Below are 23,372 nucleotides of genomic sequence, written 5' to 3' on the forward strand. Positions count from 1 at the left end.
ACATCATAATGGAGCTGAATTGTAATTAACTCATTCGATAAAGACTGAAATAACTCCACAGATATCTTCCAAGTTAAACATTAGCAACAGCTAGTCTCAAATTAATACTTTCAAAGAAAATAATAATTCTATTCAATTAAATGCAAGTTTTCTTGTTCCTGATCATATCATTTTATATTTGTATTGAAAAAAGTAGATGATTGGCAACATTCAACAAAAATGCGATTAAAAAGAAGAAAAAAAACAGTACAGTACTGTTAAAAAAGTATCAGAAATCAGAAAGAAATGGCTAAAAGCAGAGAAGAGATACACCCTGGTCTATGACCTTTGCTCATTTACTTCAGTGGAATCTTAAGCAATACTTTTTAATTTGTATGTATCCTTGTGTGTGTGTGCAATGTGACAGTATGCATCTGTGGTAGAACACGTTAAATATAATATTCATTTGTCTCCTGGTTGCCTTTTCTGTCATTAGAAAGTGTCAGAGTGTATTTATCAGTAACCCTTCAGTGAAGATTGACCAAAGGTTTATATCGTTTACTTAGTAAAATAGCTTCTCTGACAAAGGCCTCATTAAGACAGGAGCTTGGTTGAGCCAATAGAGGTTGTTGGATTACTCAATGTCAGTTTACCGTCAAGTGATAGTACTTCATATTTCAATATATGAAAACTGAGCACACGACTGCTTTTATCCTTTTAATAGACGTATACAAATATGTATTTACATTACCCTATCTTATAACTGTTCACTACTAAGTCTTGTTAAGGTGTTGTGGGCCGAACTTTACAAAACACCAGTGTCAATTTGGCTCTGACCCTGAAGCAAAACATCAAGTAAAGGTCTCTCAGAAAAGTATGCCCTTCAAGAAGTCTGTGATTAAGTGATATTGTAAAAGCAATACATAAACAGAGGTTAAAATCTTAAACAAAGAAAAGTCCAAAAACAGAAAGAAAAGGGTGTACACTGGTAAAGCTGGACATCGGGTAAATTGGGTAAGTTAAAGATAACAGCCCAGTGTTTCTGCTTAAAATCAAGAGCATTTAATGCAGACAGCTTTCTTTGGAAGTTGGTGAACAAATTACATGACAGAGATGCTCTGACATCACTTGCCAGAGTGTGACCAGCATCAAACTGGAAGTTGACCTATAAAAGTACAAGGTAAGAAAAATGACATATGCTTTGTCTCGATTCCAGTATAAGGCCAAACATTAGGCATGCATTTTATATTGTCAATACAAATTATGTAAAAATATGAATGGTGTTAGGTGCGTCTATAACCCCCCCCCCCACCCCAAAAAAATAATAATAATAATAAAATAAAAAAAATAAAAAAATAAAAAAATAAAAAAAATAAAAAATGGGGTGTTCATATTTTGTGATTCAGGTTATTTTAGTGGTGTCCTGATTTACCAGACATGGTTAGGTAATTTAAGACAGCATGTTTTAGGTCTTTTGGGGCACTGATTACATGCTTATACCTTAACACTTCTGCAGCATTTAATCAGAGTAACTCGATAACTATCTCCTCAAGCACAGATTTACAGAGAGAAAAAAAAAAAATAACATCATCTTTTAACGATCTATGTACAGACTTGAATCATATGTTGTTCCTCTCATTTCACAGTTATGGAATGAATAAAAAATGATACAAAAAGTCTATTTGACTTTACTATTTTAATGTATTCGGTTATGTAATTCAAACAGCCTAACCAAAGCGGGGCTTGTATGTTTGGTGAGAAAGTAAAGCAGCAACGAAAAATATTATAATACTACCTCTCTTTTTCACTCTCTCTCTCTCTCTCTGCGCTGTGTGTGTGTGTGTGCGTGTGCGGAAGGGGGGTGCTTCGGGGGTGGAGACAGCAGTCAGATCTCTCTGTACCTGCAGACAGAGCGCTGAAGCGCAACAGTCTTGAATCTCATCCAGTCTCCTGTTGGCTCATCTGGACCCTCGCGATGCTGCTCGGACATCAAACCGCGATAAAGCTGCTTCTGGTAAGTTTGACCAGCTCACTGTCTGTTCTGTGTTATCTGTCCTCTAGATACAGTGTTTTATCGCTAACTTACTGATTACTTAGTAAAATACTTTCTGTAATGACTGGCTTATCACGAAAGGAGCGTTAGGCAGTAAACGTCCATAAATTTAACGTTTCGAGTTTTTATTGTACTCACTGTTTATTTATGTTTTGATTAACAAATATCAGCCTCAGACCACTCGTGGAAGTGAAAATCCATTTGAATCTCTTTTCATTATCAATGATGTTCATGTTCACTGACATTTTATTATCGTAGGTGCAAACCACACGTGTACAATTCCCCATGACAGATGTGTGTAGCCTGAATTTTATTCGCCCATCCTCACACAGTATTACATTCGCCTGAATTCAGTTGGAAAAAAAAAACACGACTGTTGAACACAATCTAATTTTTCTCTAAATGTTTTTGATGGCAAATAAATGCCTTGGGACATTTACGAGCATAAATCTCTCCTTTTTGTTAGAGTGAAGCCAAACATGTGACCAATATCCAGTTACATTTACTCAGGCACTGTTTACTCAAGCATGCATGTAGACTTAGGACTTAGTATTATACATTACACAAGCATATAGTTTTATAAATGACAAGGGAACTGTGGGTTTATTTTTTTTTACAATTTTAAGGCAAACTTTGCACTTTTAAATCAACCTCATTTACTTCAGATGGAAAAGTCACACTCATCATAGATTTTGATTATTAGTATTGCTAAACAAACATTAGACTATAACCTTGTTTTACTGATTAAAGTACTTTTAGCAGATAAAACTTGACCCATATTTACTGCCTGAGAATAAAAAATATGATGTATATTTGCGTTGTTCTGCCTTACATCTTAGACTTCTTGTATTTCAAGTAATATTTTAACACTGACGGTTTTGCACTTTAACTGCATGACAGCTTGATTTGCACCCCTAACTATTTGTAAATGAATTTAATTCAGTTTATTTATTTATTTTTTTTTGAATAATAATGAAACAGACTGCTGTACTTTACTCAGGTAGTGTGCTCGAGCATAAGACTTGTTTGAAGGAATGATGACTTTATCCTCCTCTTCATTCAATTTTGAAGGCATATATTGTACATTAATACTCAATGAATTCATTTGACAGCTAAAGTCACTGAATTGATTCATATTACCGTAAATGCTATATCTGCTATCTGGAATTAAAATACAGACAAAAATGTATTCTGCTGCATACTAACTACTATTACATCAAGGGTAAAAGAAAAGGAGCACATAATTGAGGAAATACTGTGAATCTAATCAACTCCCTTCTCTTTCACAAGGCTTCCTTCTGTTTGTGTCTTAAATGAATGAATGAATGAATGAATGAATAGCAGCCAAACAGAGAAAATTGTCTCATCTCTCATTAACCATCCTCTCCTCTTGGTCTGTCTTTGTTTCTGTCTGGGTGATCCTGGGGGCTTTTATTTTGAAAGGTAAATAACAGCTCTGTTGCAGCTTTTAAGGCTTTTTATCCTTTTCTGTTCATCTGGCCAATTTGTCCTGTAATTACAGCCATTTGTGTGAAAACCTGTTCTCCATGCTGTGTGGGAAGAGTTAATTGTATTTAATGTTGTGTTCAGAAGAACCATGACAATGAATGACAACGAAATAGACACATTCTCAGAAGCATTGATATACATTTTACCTAACCAAAAACTACCTTTGTGTCCCCTGTGGGTTCTATGCTTTATTATCTATGTTATTTGTGATGGGTTATTTTATCAATCCATCACAAAGGACAGAATGTCTTTTTTAAATATGTTGTTCTCTGCTTGACGACACCCAGGTATGCATGCAGTATGTGCTGCAAATCACATTTAAAATGGTTGAAGGTAAATATCCTCATGTGTATGACTATCTGATAAAAGTATTGATCAGAGTAAATGCTAATCTGTGAGCTCTTGTTTGTCTTGTGTGTGGCAGCAGTAACATGTCACAGACCTGATCCTAGCCTGTAACATCAGTTAATTGCATGGTAGCAAACGGGGTAGACTCCCGAGGGGAATAAGACTGATGGGTTGTCAATTAGCCGATGGTGTGTCTCTCTTCCTCTTATGTCCTCCTTGTTCTAAAGTGGAACCATTTCAGGAAGAACAAGTAAGGCAAAATATGTTGTCCATGGTTTGACAGCTTAAGGACATATAATTACAACACATTTTGTAAAAGGGACTTTACTGCAGAGTTGATCCTTCAGCTGCTGCAAGAAAGATTTTTGTGTGTGTATGCGTATGTGTGTTTGGCAGGTTTTCTGTATTTGCCAGGGGACTTAAGCTATTTACTGTAATGTTTCTGTGACGTGACTGAGCAATCAGTGTAGTGGCTTTTGTGCTTAAATCCTGTTGGACCCAAGTCTGGCAGAAAATGGTGCAAAAATGTCAATATTTGTTCCCCAAGGAAAATTCCCCATTTAGCTTTAGCATTTTAAATGGATAATGGTGTGGACATTAAGCAGATTACGGTCCAAATAATCCATCCACCAAGCATTAGGCCTCACATCTATTTATTTTGAGTTCACTAAATTTCTCTCTCACCAATGGACAGGTGAAGTTTGTGACCAAAACACCACAGCCTCTGCCACGTGCTGATTTGCACTGCTCCAACAATATTACTGTTGTTGGTTGCTGGACTCAGCTCCCATCTTGTGAGGGCATTACAGAACCTTTTATGCTATGTTTTATCTAAATGCACAGCAGGGGTAGATGAATCCTGGAGCTTGGTAATAGTCTTGTGCAAAAGGGTGTGAAGGATTCATGCTCTGGTCGCAGCATGTAAGGTACACAGTTTTTGCCCTGCACCTTGTTGTGCAGTTGCAAATGGTCAAACTCTTAAAGCTGCAACCTGTTTCAGGCATTTGCTACAGAACATATTATTCTACTGCTTGTCTGACATTTAGTTGGTTTTTGTTTTGCTTTTAGGGGGAGTATAGCAAGGAAAATGGATGAAATGGAAAAAAGTATTGAAATACTAAAGTTACATCATATTCTGGGCTTTTATTATGCATTTGTGTCAAAAGGAAAGAACAGTGCATCGCCTGGGAAACAGGGTGTTGAGTGTAGGAAAAGGGGCAGTTGTACATTGGCTGATTGAGGACAGTCCCAGATTCCAGTAAGTTTGCTAAAGTAAGCAACTCACCTTGAGCTCAGGAAAGCCTTTCTAAGTTTGAGCTGTTAAAGATTAAAGAGGGGATGTTGCGCTTATTAATTGCCAAGAGATTCTCATTTAACCCCAAGGACTAGTCACAGGGAATAGTAACCCTGCATTTGCCTGTTTTAACTAGTGTTACCACGGTCCCTGAGTGACCTGATTTCTGACAGGGATGTTCCTTGTTCAACAACGTTAGCAATTTTTAGCAATTTAGAGTGTGCTATGTTTTTACCAGTGTGTTGAATGTTGTCTTAGGACTTTGTTCTCTAATGATAATGATATTTTAGCTGCAAGTGCAGCCAAACCACTTGTTTTCATAGCATGTAGAACATTGAAAGCAAATAGAGGTGTCTCAGCAGGTGTTACATGTGGGTTAGCAAAGCGTTTTGTAACTCTGTTTAAAGGGATCTGGCCTCTCTTATTCTAACACAGATGACCCAATCACACTGTTTATGGCTGCAGTATGCTAGGCCTAACATTAATCACTAATCTACAATGTGCCCACCAGTCAGTCAAATCAGCCATATCTCTAATTAGGCCATACTTCTAAGTTTAAAAACTTTAAGACTAACAATTTACTAAAAGGAGTAACACCTCATTCAGTGTGTCTGCAGATGAGCAGTAATGAGCTACTCTAACTAAAACTGTTACTTAAACCTGTAAACCAGCCTGTTTATGACATACACACACAAACCAGGTGACCACTGTTAGGGTGTACTCTTTGTCTTTTTTTAATGGCCACATCAGTATCAAGACAATACTTCTTAATGTGTGTAGAGAACAAAACGCGTATAAACAGAGGACATACCACTTTGTCCACAGGGGTTACTGAAGTTTATTAAAAGTTACCTTTCATACTTTTTAAGAAACCTTGTTTTATCAGAATGTATGCATTTTTATTTCAAACCACTTTCCCAGAGGCTTTAATTGCTACACATTATCTGTGATAATGCTATGCTAATTCATTCTCAGCATTAAAACTGGTCTCTGAAAGGGTCCAACCCTTAATTACAAAGGCAGACGAGGAACAACAAAATTAAAAGCCTTAAAATGTATGTTCTGGAAAAAAAAGGGCATTACTAGCTTTTTAAAGCAATCATCCTGAATTAATTTGCACGACTGATTGTTAACTTGACAGGTGTTTGGTTTACTGGTGACCTTGGTGCCTTTCCAGCCTGTTTTTGTGGAAAGCTGTGGCTTAAAACTGTGAGGTTGTTTCACAGGAATTGAGTGTTATCAGAGGGTGGCAGATTATCAACCGCAGTATGAACAATGTAATGAAGACCATTGTCTTACATAGCAATAAAGTAATACTGTCAGTATGACACTATGTACCGCTTTCAGAAACCTCAGCAATTAATGTGTCAAAAAAAAAAGATGTTTTGTTTGCCGTCAAAGATTTAATTATTCATTTGGTTTTGAAAGAGCAAATATTGTGACAGGCAACGTAAGAAATTTCAAGTTATCGGTGCTTTAAACAATACTTGACAGTCTAGAAAGTTTAACCATATGCTGTATGAAGGTATTTTTGAAACAAAAGGAGAGGAGATTAAGAAAATCAATGTGGCAAAAGTGAAAGCTACTAAGTAGACGTCCTTTGCATGAACTTTACTGCACCACACTGGAACTATGAACTGTCATAAATATGGATCATGAAGCTAAAACAGAGTCCAAGGGCTCTCACACACCTACCAAATGGTTTTGTTTTATTTACCAAAATAAAAGCGGTTATAATTAGGGATGGGTACCTTTCACATTTAAAACGATAGGGTTAGGGTTAGGGTTACCAATACCTGGTACCTGGCAATCGGTACCGGTACTTAATGGTACCAGTTTTCGGTACTTTTTTGTGTTTATGTGGTAAAAAATATCAATTTCTTTGATGATAATGTATAAAGTTTTTTTGAATTTAACGTATTTATTCTCTAATATATAACTCTGCAGTGCTGTTTTCATGTCCAGCATGGAAAATCGCCTACTCTTCCACTCCCTTACAGTCACAATGATGTAATGCAGTACCTAAACATGGTACCTTTTGATTTTACGTGAATCGGTACTCGGTGCTTTTGACAGAATTCGGTCGATAACTATAAAAGTACCCAACTCGGTACCCATCCCTAGTTATAATGTTGCATGGTTATCAATTTGCAACATATTCAGTGTTGAGAATAAATGCTAAGTGAAGTAGTTCTGAACAAAAGTAATTTATGTAGACAGTGTTATTGTAGAATGTACAGGTGTCTCAGACCTATCAATCATGGATCCCAGGCTTCGCTGATTGGACTTTGGTTTTCTTCAAGACTGATACCCCCATGGATGATTCAAAAGACAACAGTGTGAAAAGAAATTTGGCTGAGTAGCATTAAAAGGCTATTGAATGTTTTAAAAAACTCTTTGAAGTTCATATTTTATGCTATTGAATATTTCTTGAAGTTCACTATCTCACCACTTGTAGCCCCTTAAAGATTATTAAAAAAAGGTTTTGATTCCCAATATATAATAAAAATGGAGAATGTGATTATTCTGTAGAATGAGTCTCACAGCAAGCTGTTATTAGTGCTTCCAAAACCCTTAATTTGTATAGTTTAGTATTTTTAAGGAAACAACAAGGCTATCACTCTGCCAAACACAATTTGATACTTCAGATAATGTATGACCATAAATAAAGCCTTTCACTCATTAAACAGTCTAAACAGTTGAATCTGTCAACTGCAGAACACCTAGTTTGTTTATTTTTACTCATGCTTACCTTGATTTGATGAAATGCAATGCTTGTTAAACTATAAAGCTAGCTGCTGTGAGCAAAGTTTATACTCCACCCCTCATGTTATGTTGTTACCACCCTGTTGAATATTTGACATGGACTCGATATAACATCACATCTCCCCCCAGCCTTGTAAATAATGTTTTAAACTCTTTTCCAATTGCCAGATACATCAGGTTTTGGTTGGATGAGAGCTCCACCAGCTTATCAACCAATCAAAATACAGGGTGCCATTCATCAACACTTTTAAATTTAAATTGGTATTATTAGCAAAAAGCAAACCCACAATACTTGCTTAGCAGATGCATGGAGGGAATATAGTGCATACACATGCCTGCATTCACTTGCACACTTACAATGCAGTGCAAATGTCATTGTTACTTCTGAATGCGGATGTAAAGAGCACTGCCTCTTCAATCAGCATTATTCTGACTACCTTGTTTATCTTTCATCTTCTCTGCTACGCGGCCCTTAGGGCGTTGTCTTGACCCGGCATCCCCATAGCAACGTTCCTTAAGTTTCATATGGAGCTGGACACAGAATAGGGAACAAAAGATGTGAAGCATTCTGGGTGGACAGATTGTCAGTCTGCCCTTATTGTGTGAGCCAGAGATTAGCATGGTGAGGGGGTTGTCTGCACAACCTGGATGTGAGGAGCAACCCAGGGTGTGTGTGGTGTGTGTATGTGTGTTTGATGTCATGTGTGCTTGATTTGACTACACAGATTTGGCTCAAAACCTCTATAAAAATCACAATCTGCCTAGGGTCATATGTATAGGATGTTGCTGTATAGGATGTTTGGAATAATGCTTCAATAATTCACGTTCAGGTGATACATTTTTGCTTACAGCCTGCAGAATGGCAAACTTGTGATTTATTTTCTGCTTGAAACCATAGTTACATGTATTACATGTATTTAGCTGTTTTTTTCACCGTTACTGTTATTCCATTATTTTGTGTATTTGTATCTGTTTTTAACATGCTCTTTATCTTTGTTTACCTTGTAAAGCGTATTTGAGTTTTTTAAAAGGGCTCTATAACTAAAATATATTATTATTATTATTATTATTATTATTATTATTATTATTATTATTATTATTATTATTATTATTGTTATTATTACTACTGCTACTACTACTACAGTGTGCTGTGAAATGAAATATGCATTGAATATTTGTACACATACGTTTTTGTTTTTTCGTTTTTTTCCCTGCAGTTTAGTTTATAATCAGTGATGTGTTTTGGGGGCTATTAGTTGTTGTTGGACAGGACAAACAGATGGGAGAGAGTTGTTGGTGACATGCACCAAATTCTACAGGGACAGGGAATTGATCCTACAATCAGTATGACAAAGACTGCAGCCTCTGTACACTAGGGATCTGCTCTGCTAATTGAGCTAATGTGTCTTCTAATTGTCACAGGACCTGATTGAAACAATAAATTACAGAAAAAATGGCTCATGGCATGGGACCATCTATGATTATTTATGACAGATCAAAGTTGTTAACCTTCTTAGAGGGAATCCAACAATGTATTCTCATGTACGCTGCAGGAAATTCAATTCATTAATTTGCTGTTCATAACTTTTATCTATTTGTAGTTAATTTCTAGCCATTACAGCGATGATGTTAAAACTCTTTTTTTGTGTGTTCATGTTTTGAATGGATGTGGTTTTTGAATATATGAATTGAAATGTGTGTTGGCTGGGCACAAGTGAGATAAAGGTAAAGATAGTTCCATACATCTTTTCTGTCTTTTTGCAGGCAGAAATTAGAGCTGCATGATTAATAGTTAAAAGATTGCAATCTCCATTCACACATGGATGTGATTTATTCTTGAAGTCAGATGATTCTTAAACATTTTATTTCACAGGCTTCATTGTAAACAAGTGCCCTCCAAATGTAGCACATTTGATGTTCATCTGATGTTCACACTTGTCCAGGCTCGCCGCCAGGGCTAGCAGAAGGACCTGGTGCAGCGTTCCAGTGGAGCCTGGGGAGCTGTTTGGGTCCACAGCCTCAGAGGCTCTTAAACAGTCTATTCTGGCTAGACAGACCAGGCAACAGCTCTCTGGTCTCAGCGGGAGCTTACCTACCCATACTAGGCCCAGGAGTGGGCCCTCCTCAGCACCGATTTCAGTCCACTGCGAGTGCCAGGGCTCACAAGCACTCTCAAAGCACAGCAAGGCATCCTGGCCTGCATCCGCCATGCAGCCCAGGATTTTTGGGTCCCCAGTTGCCTATCCTCCGGGCAGCCAAGGACCTGCCTGGCCAGTCTGAGGACAACATACCTACCAGAGGAGGGGAAACAAGTGGCAGACTTTCTGTCATTGGGCAAGCCTCCTCCTGGAGAATGGTGTTTACATCCAGAGGTGGTGTCCAGCATCTGGGACCACTTTGGCAAGGCAACAGTGGCGTAGGCTCACGATTGGCCAGACGGGTCCCCTCTATACCTTTCTTCCATTTCCGGATGTAGGCGGTGCTGTCTTCAGTTGCAGGCTTGGCCTCTTGCTGCTGAGTGATTGCTCAAGCTCTGTTCCCTGGACGGTACAGAATGCCAGGGCACGATCCACTTGAATACAATACAAGACCAGGTGGCTGCGGTTCTCAGCCTGGTGCTCAAGCAGAAATTTGGACCCTGGGCAGTACTCTGTGCTGTCAATCCGGAAGTTCTTGCAGCCGCTCCTAGATGCAGGTCTCGCTCGCTCTACCCTGAGGGTTTATGTTGCTTCCATTTCCTCTCACCACATAGGGAACACCATTGGGCGCCACAGGCTAGTTTCTCTCTTTTTGAGGGGGGGTATGAGGTTTGGTCTAACCTGGGGCCCTGAGAGCACCGGCTTGGGACCTGCACTTTGTGCTTGACAACTTGTCTTTGCCTCCCTTTGAGCCTCTTGTGGAGGCAGATCTTTGATGGTCATCAGCAAAGACTGCTTTGAGGTGGAGCCCACATGACTTGGGTGTCACCTTGTGGCTGAGGGCTTCTTTTCTGCCTAAGGTTATGTCAAGGGCGAACTTTGATCAGCCAATTCTGCTTGCACGGCTCAACCCTCTACCAGGGTAAGATGACAGCAGGTCAGCACTGCTCTGCCAGCTCGGGCATTCCAAGCATGTTAATCATACTGCCAGTATGCGAAGATCAGACCAGTTATTTGTATGTCATGATGGTCCTCAGAGAGACTGTGCTCTCTTGAAATGGCGGTTGTCCTACTGGATTGTGGACATGATCAGTCAGGCATATCAAGCAGCTGGTCAGCCTTAAAAGACTCTGAAGGATCAGATCCAATCATAGAGCTGCAGTTACAAACGTAACCCTCATTTGAAGTATTACACTAATGGAGGCCAACTCACAGTTACATAATACAAACTATATTCTGACATTTACATTTTCAGATGGAGGCACTATTTCTGTTTGAATCTGGATGTCTCTGAGAGAGGATACATTTGAGGTTTATCTATCCAGTGCAGAAGTAAAACAGATAAATCCCCTTTTATATTTTCTTATTTTTCATTACTTTCCTGCTGGAGTAGAACCTATACTGTATGTAGAGAGGCATACGTGTGACGACAGCTGTACAACTTTACATATTCTCCATCTTGTGTTGCCTTTTGAAAGGTTCATATCTATGACTGACCTATTCATTTTCTCCATCCTGTTTTGCTTTAATGTATTAATTTTCATTTTATTTCCTTCCTCCCTCTTCTCTTCCTCTCATCCTCACATCTCCATTAATGCATTTAAGTCAAGGTTGTGGAGGACATGCCTCTGTTATTTTCTCCCCATAGGTCAGGGCATTATGTTCCCAGCAGAGCACCTCACTGTAGGGGATGAGGGTGTGCCTGCGTGTGCAATGGTGGTCATTAAGAAGCCACTATGGTTTCATAAACAAGTCTTGTACTAATAGAACTAAATATGTTGTGATTTTATCCCAGTGCAGGCTTGTTTTTGTTGTGACAGGAGGTTTGTTGCGATGATTAGAAGTTTAGTATTCTGCCACAGCTGCTGTGAGCTGGACCAAACTTTTTAAACTTCAACCTGTTGTCAATATCATTGTCATTATCAGCCATTTTTGTTTTGCATTTATCCTGAGGAACATAAAAGAATAAAAATAAATATGTATTTTTTTTTATTTCCTGCAGGTGATGTAATTTCTCGTTAGCCCACAGCATGTTTTAGATTGATTTCAATATTTCACCCATAGTATTAAAATAAAAATAAATTGGGCTTTGCTTTAGAAACCAGAACATGACTGGTCTTTATGTCAAAAGCAAGACTAAACTATGCCATTCTGTACATCATAGCAGAAAGTATATTTAACATTGGCAGAAACTAATGGGTTTGCTTTGCTGTTACAGCATGGGGAAAAACCTGACACTATGTAGGGTGATGGCAAATCACTCAACTAGTTCTGCCTGCAGATTTTATTTCTTTATTTTTAATAGGCCTTGTGAGCTAGTGCTGATAGTTCAAATTTTATAAACTGCCCAGATCACTCATCCTGACCAACTGACCAGTTTGTCTATATTGAAGCACCTGGCTTATTCAAAGGTTAATTTTAACCGTAACGTGTCAGGTCAGTCAGTGTATTCTCTCATTCCTTTTCAGAGTCAGATGTGCCTCTAAAAGGTCACATTCTTTTAAACTTTGTGGATGTAAGACATCATTAAATATATTGAGCATATTTAACCCCTCCTTCCAATGGAGCCATTGGAAATGGTGGTTACAGGTTGGACAATCATGCTGTGTGCTAAGGGGATTGGTGCCAGGTATAAGATGGGGCCCAAACAGCTTGATAAAAGATGTACAGTTGTTAGAGAGGATGATGCAATTTAAAGGTGTACTCTAACTATAGCAAACAGGTTGTACGTTTGTTTTCTTTTCTTTTTTTTCCAGAAATGCGAAACGGGCGTGCTTTGACTCACATATACAAATACTGTCAAACAACCATCCAGCTCACTTTGAGGCTTACATAAAAGCTGGGCAGAGGGAGCTCATCCCAGAGGGAGAGGGCTCAGACATCAAATGCAACCTTAGTTTAGTTTTTAGTTTCACAGATAGAGGGGGGATGGAAAGAAAACCTAGGACAGTGGAGTATAAAAATGAGAGGTTCAGAAATGTAATTTGAGCTAAGCTGTAAAGGGAATTTCTATAATAAACAGGGGAAGAAGAAGGTTTGCGTTTATGAATTAAGATGTGAGAAAGAGAGCATTTTTCTAATTTTAGTGATATTACTAAGCTGGAGGAAACAAGATTAAATGAGTAACTGAGTAATTAGTAATAGGCCAATAACCTGTTGAACAGCAGTGGTGATGGTATCAGGTCCTATTAACAGTATTTCAGTTTTGTCAGTGATTAAATGGAGGAAATGAAGTGACATTCACTCATAGTCAGCAGCAAGACAGCTGGGGGGAGAACAAATGTTCATCAGCCATTGGCTGTGCCCAAAAAGGTCAGCACAGCTTGAATCCAAGTTAAACTAATTATAGATTTCTGAGTATACAGGTGGTGCTAGGTGCACTAAAAGCATCTGCACGGAGCTGTGAAAATGAGTCCCATGCACAACAATTGCTGTGATAATGTGAAACAATAGGAAAGTGAATTCCCCAGATGTCAAACATGAAATTAACACATCTTCTTTTGTCTTGCAGACTGTTGATCAGTGATTCAATCCACAACTTTTGCATCTCTATTCTGATTGTCTCCATGGAGCTCATCCAAGCCACCAAGGTTTCCTCACTGCCTCAGGAAACCCATACAGCTACCTGGACCAACAATTCTGGTACTCCTTACTCCCATTTCCTGCTCCTCTTCACTCCATCTGAACCACTTCTAGACTTCAGAGAGAGTGATGACTCTTTGCTTTTTAATAGCACCTGCCAAAACTGCAGCAGTCCCAAACCAGAGTCACTTCCTGGCTTGGCAGGAATCTTTATCCCTCTCATCTATGGGATAGTGTGTGTAGTTGGCCTTGTTGGAAACACTCTAGTCATTCACGTGATTGTCAACTACACTAAGAATGAGTCAGTCACCAACATCTACATCCTGAACTTAGCCATCGCAGATGAGCTCTTCATGCTGGGCCTGCCTTTCTTGGCGGTGCAGAACGCTCTCCTCTCTTGGCCCTTTGGCTCTCTGATGTGCCGTGTGGTCATGACTGTAGACGCTATCAACCAGTTCACCAGCATCTTCTGTCTGACTGTGATGTCGGTTGATCGCTACCTGGCCGTGGTACACCCAATCCGCTCCTTCTGGTGGCGCCGCCCTCGAGTCGCCAAGGCCATCAGTGCCACAGTTTGGGCAGGGTCCTTTGTGGTGGTGCTGCCTGTGGTGGTGTTTGCTGACGTGCTGAAGGATGATGGGAACTGCAGCATTGTGTGGCCCGAGCCAGCAGAAATATGGAAGACATCTTTTATTGTGTACACCTGCACTGTTGGTTTCTTCTGCCCCCTACTGGTCATCTGCTTGTGCTACCTTTTGATCGTCATCAAGGTAAGGCAGGAACAGGAAGTTATATTTCCTTTGTTTGTAAATGGCTCAATGGAAATTTCTTTCTAACACTGGCCATACACTAGACGACTGCAGATTTTGAACCTGATTTGTAAACCCTGTGAGTCTGAGTACGTGGCCTGACTTAAGGTTTGACTAAATAATCCTCAAGTGTGTGGTGTCAGTACTACTAATTTACTGCAACCAACCACTTCAAGCCCCTACCTGGGGCCGTAACTATGAAACAACTTTGATGTTTATAATAGATTGGAATGCAACAACAGAATATCTGCAAAAGCCAAAGAGTTTAACAGTTGGGAAGCTTCAGTAAGCTTCCTGACAGTCAAGCAATGTGCAAAGCAGACTAGCTGCTGAATGAGTACTATCTGGACTGGTTTGCAAAAGTAAATGCAGGTTACGCAAATGATTAAGATACAAACATAACACCAAACAATAATAAACCCTGTATCAGTAAAGTTTGGATAAAATTAACAACCAAATCCTAACACCCACCTTTGTAATTAAAAAAAAAAAACTTATATGGGTTTGTATTTGTATTGGTTTAAAATGATGTACTGTATGATTTATTTATTTTTACATTTAAAAAATAGACACTAACTCTTTTGGTGACGCACAAGTTATATTACATGCATTTTTTAATGACACGTTTGTTAATTTGTTCATCATACTTTTTTTTCCCATTCTGACATGGCTAATGCTTCACAGCACTACACTACCCATGAGCCTCAGTTGCTGATTGAGTTAGAAAGAGGCCAACAAGGGAAGAAGATGAAAGTAGAAGCTATCAAAATGTTTGTGGTTGATTTTGAGAACTTGCAGATAGGATTGCATGGTGAACCCACAAATGGCCAAATCCAAAGTAGGAGTGATGTTTGGTTCTGTTGATTTCCCCGTTTGACAACAGCCTGATGACATCAGACATTAAGAATAACTACAGAGTCAAACTTGCTTTTTTAAGGTCAACGAGTGGAGTCGTGTTAAACTTCTGTCTGCCATAATCTAAAAACTTTTGACAGGGGCTCAAGCTACAGTTTCTCTATTTGAAATACTCTACTTTGAATGCAGACTTTTGACATTATTATGGTATCTGCATATTTAGAGGCTGCAGTTTCTGGACAGCATTTCCCAAACCACATTCTTAGTGCCCCATGGTATTGCAACTGATAGGGTTACAAAACACAATAGATGCTGTACCCCTGTCACCCTTCTTGACACTAAAATGTAGTCTTAGGAGATCTAACCCATGAGGTGGAGTAGTTTGAACTAACAAGAGTCTTTGAATTGGCGTCCTGAATCTGCAGCCTGGTCTGCAGACAAATGCTACTCAGTGCATTTCTCCAAATTTCAAGTCTGATGACTACATGCTTAGAATCAAATTGTGTGCCATAAATAATTTCTATTGATGACTATCCATAGAAGCAGATAGTCTAACAAGCTTCAGAAGAATAAGAGTGTTATGTTACCACTTATGAGAAATCTAATCAAATAAAAGTGCGATGGAGAGAAGCCTTTTGAAGCAGTACCAGCTGTCCTTTCTACTAATGTCCTGTATAATTGGACTGTTCTCTGTTGTTATCACTAATGATGTTGACAGCAATATCTGAACAGATATAATCATGCTGTGTGCGGTTCTGTGGAAAAAAGAGAAAATATCAATCCACCACAATGTATAACCTATAATTTGCATGCTGGTCTGTACTTTATAATTATACATGTTTTTAACAGCACGAATAAGCACTGATGTCATTATTGAAAAAGCAACAATGTCAGCCAGATCCAGAGTTTACATTATGGGTGAGGGTTTATCATGGTAAACACGAAACATAGCTTTGAAAAGAAATGTTGAGGATGTGCAAGAAAATTACCTTTTAATTCCGTTATACATCTATTGGTTCTAAATAATTGGAAAACTGAAAAAAATCACGAGTCCGTTCAAGGTAGAAATGTGAGATTTGCCTTTGAAGACTGGGCTGGGATAGTTGTCAACAACATTATCAGATAAAGAGACCACAATGTAAGGGTAGAAGAAACACTGCTTCTAGTAAGTAAAACTTCTGTTTCTTTTCAAAGGTGCGCAGTGTTGGAAAACGAGTTCAGGCAACGTCCTCCAGGCGCAGGAAGTCAGAGCGTAAGATCACCAGGATGGTGGTTGTGGTGGTGGCAGTGTTTGTCCTTTGCTGGCTGCCTTTCTATGCACTGAACATTGTCAATCTCCTGATAGTCCTTCCTGGGGACTTCAGGGGGCTCTACTTTTTTGTTGTTGTTCTGTCTTATGCAAACAGCTGTGCCAACCCAATTTTGTACGGATTTCTATCAGACAACTTCAAGAGAGGCTTTAGGAAGGCTCTGTGCAGGGCTTCACGTCGGGTAAAGATCAACGACAGGGCTGGCACTGAGGTGCAGAGGCCAACAGAGGAGTGGGGCGGCATTGCTCTTCAAGCACAAAAAAATGAGGACGACATAAATGTACATGGTAAAGATAATACTGCCAAAGAAAATGAGCTGGAACTCACTGGAACAGATGGGGCAATGCAGATGCGGGAAATATGCAGAGCATCACAGAATGGAAATCACAGTGGAATAACCGAGGACTCAAGGACACAGGCTGTGCAAAGAGGCAAGCCTGAGATGGAGTACTCTGATCAGACTGTCAAATACAGAGACCTGTCTGACAAAGGGCAAGACTTTGATCCTGCAGAGGCAGAGCCCTCTTTGGCAAGTAAAAGTAAAAACAGCAGGTCACAACTTGAAGAATGTCTGGACAAAAACTCTGTACTGGAAATAAGTTATCTGTAAGAGATGTGTAACACCTGGTGGAATGTTTGCAGTCCATGCTGTTAGACCCAAAGTAAAATGTATTACATAGAGAGATATTAAATATGGGAAATGACTGTGGATTGCACTGAGCAGGTTGAGGATTGGATCATGCAGGGTGGCTGTTTCGTAATGTCTTTGAAGTTGCAGTCAGATCTTTTTTCCTCAGCTGAAAAGCTTATATGTATAATGTGATAATTGTCAGATATAAATAAATATGTTTTTACCAAGTGGCAGGATGTAAAATATATCACATTCAACACCTACATACCTACTTAATATAGAAAAAAAGCATATAAAGCTTGACTGTTAATAAACAACTTGAAGCCAATTGAAGAACAAATTAAATTCTATGGATCACTTGGAGAAACACAGTCTTGAAAAGTGCCAGGAAGTTAGAGGAAGTTCCAGAGCCTTTAAAGATTCATTTAAGATTTTTCTACACATGTGGATTTTGTTTTTTACTCTTGCAAGACAAAACTTTTAATATTTATTTATTTATTTCGGTATTTATTTACAGCTTAGCTACATGGAAGATTTTTCTCTTCTTTTAAAGGTCTTGTTCTAACAATAACATTTTTTTTACATCCTTGTTAATCCATTCTTTGATCTTCAGCCACTGTAATGTCTTGATTGATATGATGGCTTTCAAAAGTGTATTTACAGATCTCTATTTGTTATGCAAGGCTGGAAGATTTCAGTCAGATATTGGACTGACAGTCTGTGGTGCAATGCCAAACTTGCCACATGAAAATGAGAATTTCTCAGTTCTGGGTTTTTTGAGCTTCTGTAAAATATTTGTGTTCAGATGTTATATTATTGTCAGTGTTAAATTTTAGGTAAGGTTATAGGGCCAAGTGTTCTGTGGTATGATGGTGATTAATATATATCTGCACAGTTGATATTGTCATTTTATTGAGTTCATATGTGCTTTATGTAACCATGTTGTTTTGAACTATTACACTTCATGACATGAAGGTAACTGTTGTCATAACTGTCATTATTTCTTCATTGTTGCAGTGTTTACAAACAAAAGAGGTAAAAAATAATACAAAAAACAACACACCATTTTATTGTAAAAAAAAAAAATCAATTTAATTTATATCCTCATTTTAAACATTATTTCTTAAGTATCAAATAAATCAAAACTGCTTAACATGAACGTAGCTTTTCATAGACATTGTCAAGGCTGCCCTCTAGAGGTGAGCATATGCGAGAGGGAAACTGTTTTAACCATCTAATGATATCTGAAACACTTAAAAACCACTTTGAAAATCTCTGTTTTTTGTAATTTGCGATAATATTGAGGACAAGAATAGTTTTTTGGGGAGTTCAGGTTACAATTTTTTTTCTTCCAAGGTGAACAGTTGAATTTTGTGTCTTAAACACTCCATTTATAAATCAATCCACTCATTCCTTGATCTGTCCTTACTCTGGGACAATGTCTCCTATCCATTTGAGGTAGGGCGGGTTGCCTTGGTCAATAGGCAGGCTGATGACCTCGGCCACCTCATATGGATGGTTCGAGCTGCAGAGGACAGTAGGCTGTTATGAATGAGTTGAGTGCACAGTACACACAAACAACAGTTCAGTCAGGAACACTCTCGTCATAGATTAACCATTTATTGCCAAATGGATACAGTTAGAATTGGCGTTAAAGCTCTGCTTTTCAGAGTACTCCCTGGGTTAGCCGAGCAGCTTGCTCGAGCTTTCCAGGGAGTGCATAGCAAACCCCCCGTATACATACAGAACAAATGAATGCATACAGATCAATAAGATACATACATGAGGCTAAATAGGAGGAGGCTGGGGTGGAGGTGGGATGATTGTGACAGCAGCAGCTGAGCAACAATGAGGTAGCAGGAATAACTGAGAATGAAGACGTGATTTAAATACACCGCCTTGTTGTTAGACGCACGCTGTGATTGGTTGAGAGGGGTAGGTTAGAACATCAGTCTGTCAGCTGATCACAGCTGGGCGTATGACTTCCGTGTCCTTCATGAACTTACGTTAACTCCATTAGTTAAAGCATTCCTCTCCGGCTGAGTGAGTCATGACAGGTAATGGATTAAATAATCAGCAACCTGTGTTTCTGGGTTCCTGGGAGAGTAAGGTTGGGTTCAGTACTTTTCTTTTTATTCTATTTCAGGTGAAAGACAAACTTACCGAACATATTCTGCGAGAGCAGGCACTTTGGAGCTTCTTGTTTTGATCATCTAAACACGAGACAGAAACAGATTGACTGATTTCTAAGGCAAGTCACAAAAAGTGGCAATTGTAAAGTTAGGAGAATAACTTCACTGGGATGAAAGGGTGTCTACCCTAGATGTAAATAAAGAACTGGGGATGGGTACCAAATTAGGTACTTTTAGAGGTACCGACCAAATCCTGTCAAAAGTACCGGGTGTCGATTCATGTAAAATCAAAAGGTACCATGTTTAGGTACCTAAATGCATCCTTGTGACTGTGTGGGGGTGGAAGAGTAGGTTATTTTCTATGCTGGACATGAACACAGCATTGCAAGGTAATATATCGGAGAAAAAATGTGTCAAATTGAAAAAAATATATATATTTTTAAACATATTTATATTTTTTACCACATACACACAAAAGAGTACTGAAAATTGGTCCCGTCGAGTACCGGTACCGATTGCCAGATGCCGGGCATCAGTACCGTATCATTTCAAATGTAAAAGGCACCCATCCCTACAAAGAACTAACGGTGCTCACAACGTATTTGAAAGAAATTACTGAAAAGCTAACAGGAGGCACAACCTGCCACTTAACAATATTTATTATTTACTTACCTGTTCACAGATGGTAAAGTCACTTTTAATGGTCAGGTTTAAGTAAAATCATATCAGATTCTGTCCACTAAGACATGAGTGGTATGAGTCTGTTGGCAAGGTGAGTGCCACACCAACATACAAGGAACTTTGGGAAGATTATTGGTGCTTGGGCTGTCGAAATAACCACTCCTGATGACAGTTTTTTTTTTCTTTTAATTAAATGTAGATATTGTGCTTAAAAGCATACTGTAATACATATTTGTCAACTTGTTTTTATCAGTCTCTCTTTTTTGCAGCAGCAGCAGCAGCAGCACACACCAGTGCTTGACGGTATGTAGTTATAATTTGCCTGATGTAAAATTGAACTTGGGCATAGTGACGCAGAGATGCAGAAGTTATTTGACTGTGTCACATACTTAACCCCCATAAAACTTTTGTTTTCTTTCCATCAAGTTAGAAAAAAGCACTTTAAATCACTGCAAGTCCTGTGCACGGAGGCAAACATATTAACAGCCATGTTCATCTACAGCAGATTTTGGGGGACAGAAAGAGCAAAGCGTGTTTTTTTCTATATACGCCTGGCTGGGGTTCCTGAAATCTACCTGGAAGTCAGGTGGAGAAGGGGGGGCAGTTGTTGCTACAATTGAAGAAAAAGAGGATGAAGAGTGAGACAGTATATTTTTGTTGTTTTGCACAAAACAATTTGTGTTGAAAGTATTTTATGCTGGAGAATCACAAAAATGCATCATATAAGTGTAAATCTGTTATATTTACTTCAAAAAAGATCACAAAGAGATGGAGTGAAAACTGGACAGACAAACACTAAAAGAAGAGTCAACATCAGTGTACAGTTTCCAAGCTCGGAGTCATCAAAGAAGTAGTACGTTCTGAAGGACAATGCCAAAGTTGGCTGTTTTCTGCTAAACAGGTAAAAGTGCAACGGATCATTGTATACTTTTTCTGTAGCAATGTTTATTTGTTCTAAACTGCATTGTTTATCGCTTGTTGTATAGTCTAACTAACATAACCATTTCTATGTTTGAGAGTTTTCTTTTATATTTGACAGTCAGAGGTGTTTCTGTCATTCATTTTTGAAGATTAGCACTGTAAAATGAAAAATTCGGTATCAGAGATTTATGCTGCTGCCATGTAGCTTTCTTGCTGTTGTTTCTCCAGCTATGAGACATGTACCTCAGCTTTAACACCTATCAAAATGACAATAAAAGCAAATGACGTCATCTTCAGGATTGCATTTGATCTGCAAAGGCTTCCATCACTTAGTGACGCCAGGTTTTGGTAACAGATGGCCTCATCCTAAAATCTGAATGCTTAGTGACGCAGAAATTCCAATTTCTACACATTGCACCTTTAAAAGCGTTAAGTGTCAGAATATTAAGTCCAAACTCACCAGCAGCACCTCACTGTCTTCTTCTATCTTCCCCTGCCATTCATACCTGTAAGAATAAAAAGATGAAAAAAGGAGTGTATGCCTTGTCTTCGAACTACAAAACAGGGAAACTGTAAAACTTACAGAGTCTCGCATTACAGTGGAAAGCTGTTTTTTTAGAACTTACACAGATGTGATTGCTGGGACAATGTTGACACAGGCTGCTAGCTTTTTTTCCACAATGCCCCTGTAAGGTCAAAGAAAACTGACATAAACACTGACAATTCCCTGACTGGAGGGTATCCTGTATACGTGCAAGTTATACTTAAAAATAAATCCCGGACAGACATCAACAACAGCTTTTTACAAACTTTATAATACATTTATAATAGGGATGCACAATATTGGATTTTTGCTGATATTCGATATGTCGATATATCGAAACCCCTTTTGATACCGATAATCACAAGTTTGTTTGTTTTTTTCACTGTAAAGAAAGCTAAGTCTATCCTCTACTGGCATTTATATGTTACTCTAATTGTGACGGTCATATTTGTTTAAGAAACACACATAAAACAAGACAAAAAAACATTTGATTTTACCATAAATAAGAAATATATTATTTTTTCAAACTCAAGACATTCAGTATTGAAATACAGAAAAATAATTTATTTAGATCACATGAACTTTAAATGTACAATGCATTTTTAAACATAACCAAGTTGCATTTGAATATTTTAGAGCGACTGTAACAACCTGGCGACAGACACAGAGCTCTGCAGTGCAAATAAATGAAGTGCTACATTTTATTTAAGGAGCTTATTTTTCAGATGGACAATAATAATAATCCTAACATATAACACATGTGCATATTGGCAGAAATTTTCATATCTGCCGATACCAATAACCATGTTTTTAAGCTTTTATCAGCCGATACCGATATTGTGTTGATAATATCATGCATCCCTAATTTATAATCAGTCGACAACAAAAAGCAGATGTTGCTGCTGTAATTACCTGGCCAGCTCTTTAGCCACTGTGTCATTAGGGCAGGTGACAAAGGCTGCAGAGTGTGTACCTGACATGTACGTCTCAGATGCCATGGAAAAGGCTCTCAGTCCAACCGTTCGTAGCAGCTGGAACATAAACACACTGAGGAGCACAGTCTGAAAGAGGAAAATGAAAAACAGGATTAAAAAAACTGACAACCAGAAGAAATTCTATTATTTTTACATTATCAGCATAATGCAGGTGTAGCTGAAACGATGATTTCGCCTGTACTCAGTTTTGTCCCTAACTTTGGATGTGAACTGTTAAATGTGAAATCTGCAGTGCAGCAAGGCTGGGATATTTTAGTGGATATTTTTCTCCATTACATTCTTAAAGATAATTTTACTAATGTGACTGATGATCCTCTAACACAGTACACAGCACATCCTGGTGGAAGTTATTTTTGCAGCCCATGCTCTACGCCAGCTTTGTCTAGCAGAACCAATTAGATTAAACTACAGAATGACTTGAATGTGGTGTGTTTTGAGGAATATGCATGAAGCTTACAGCAGCAAGGATACACACTCACCACAATAAAAGTTTTCAAGGATCCACTCTGCAGTGTGTGAACACTCGGCAGTCCAATGCGCATGCCTACGTGTGCAAAAGACACAGCTAAAAGTTAGCCAGACAACATTTAACATTTTTACTCTCAAAAGCCTAAAAAGCAGTTGAACGCAGGGAGCCGGGTGCTGTTATTGAAGGTTATGCAGGGTTTTCACTAAGTTTTCAAAGTCGGCAAAGAATGAGAGGCGCAAACCAGAAGACATGTTAAAACATGTTTTCTGAATAACGCGTTAGTACAGTCTGCGTCACTTGTTCAGACTGGTTAATAATGTAAAGTGGTGAGACAGTTTTGTAGCACTAAAATAATA

General features: G+C 38.6%; 2 protein-coding genes across 2 annotated transcripts in view; one reads left to right on the top strand and one right to left on the bottom strand.

Moving 5' to 3' along the window:
• Positions 1-1,868: 1,868 nt before the first annotated feature.
• Positions 1,869-18,331, top strand: LOC141807035 (somatostatin receptor 3). The gene is made up of 3 exons (XM_074692800.1): positions 1,869-1,993; positions 13,599-14,439; positions 16,528-18,331. The coding sequence occupies exons 2-3, from the start codon at positions 13,654-13,656 to the stop codon at positions 17,251-17,253; spliced, it is 1,512 nt and encodes a 503-aa protein (XP_074548901.1). The 5' UTR covers positions 1,869-1,993; positions 13,599-13,653; the 3' UTR covers positions 17,254-18,331.
• Positions 18,332-18,349: 18 nt separating this feature from the next.
• LOC141807044 (protein CutA homolog) overlaps positions 18,350-23,372 on the bottom strand; it is a 5,349-nt gene continuing 326 nt past the window's right edge. Inside the window, exons 2-7 of the mRNA XM_074692812.1 lie at positions 23,027-23,091; positions 22,465-22,613; positions 21,635-21,694; positions 21,469-21,514; positions 19,438-19,487; positions 18,350-18,799 (exon numbers count right to left, since the gene is read on the bottom strand). Coding sequence (XP_074548913.1) covers positions 18,700-18,799; positions 19,438-19,487; positions 21,469-21,514; positions 21,635-21,694; positions 22,465-22,613; positions 23,027-23,089 — 468 coding nt within the window. The 5' untranslated portion in view covers positions 23,090-23,091 and the 3' untranslated portion in view covers positions 18,350-18,699. The remainder of the gene's footprint in view (positions 18,800-19,437; positions 19,488-21,468; positions 21,515-21,634; positions 21,695-22,464; positions 22,614-23,026; positions 23,092-23,372) is intronic.

Source organism: Halichoeres trimaculatus, unplaced genomic scaffold (assembly GCF_033239565.1).
Source record: "Halichoeres trimaculatus isolate MK-OKI-2021-1 unplaced genomic scaffold, fHalTri1.1 fHalTri1_scaffold_2, whole genome shotgun sequence".
Classification (NCBI taxonomy): Eukaryota; Metazoa; Chordata; class Actinopteri; order Labriformes; family Labridae; genus Halichoeres; species Halichoeres trimaculatus.

Excerpts from the sequence above, each read along its gene's own strand:
- LOC141807035 (XM_074692800.1), top strand. The coding sequence starts at position 13,654 with ATGGAGCTCATCCAAGCCACCAAGGTTTCCTCACTGCCTCAGGAAACC. Across the intron at positions 14,440-16,527 it reads ACCTTTTGATCGTCATCAAG|GTGCGCAGTGTTGGAAAACG; the intron begins GTAAGGCAGGAA and ends TTCTTTTCAAAG.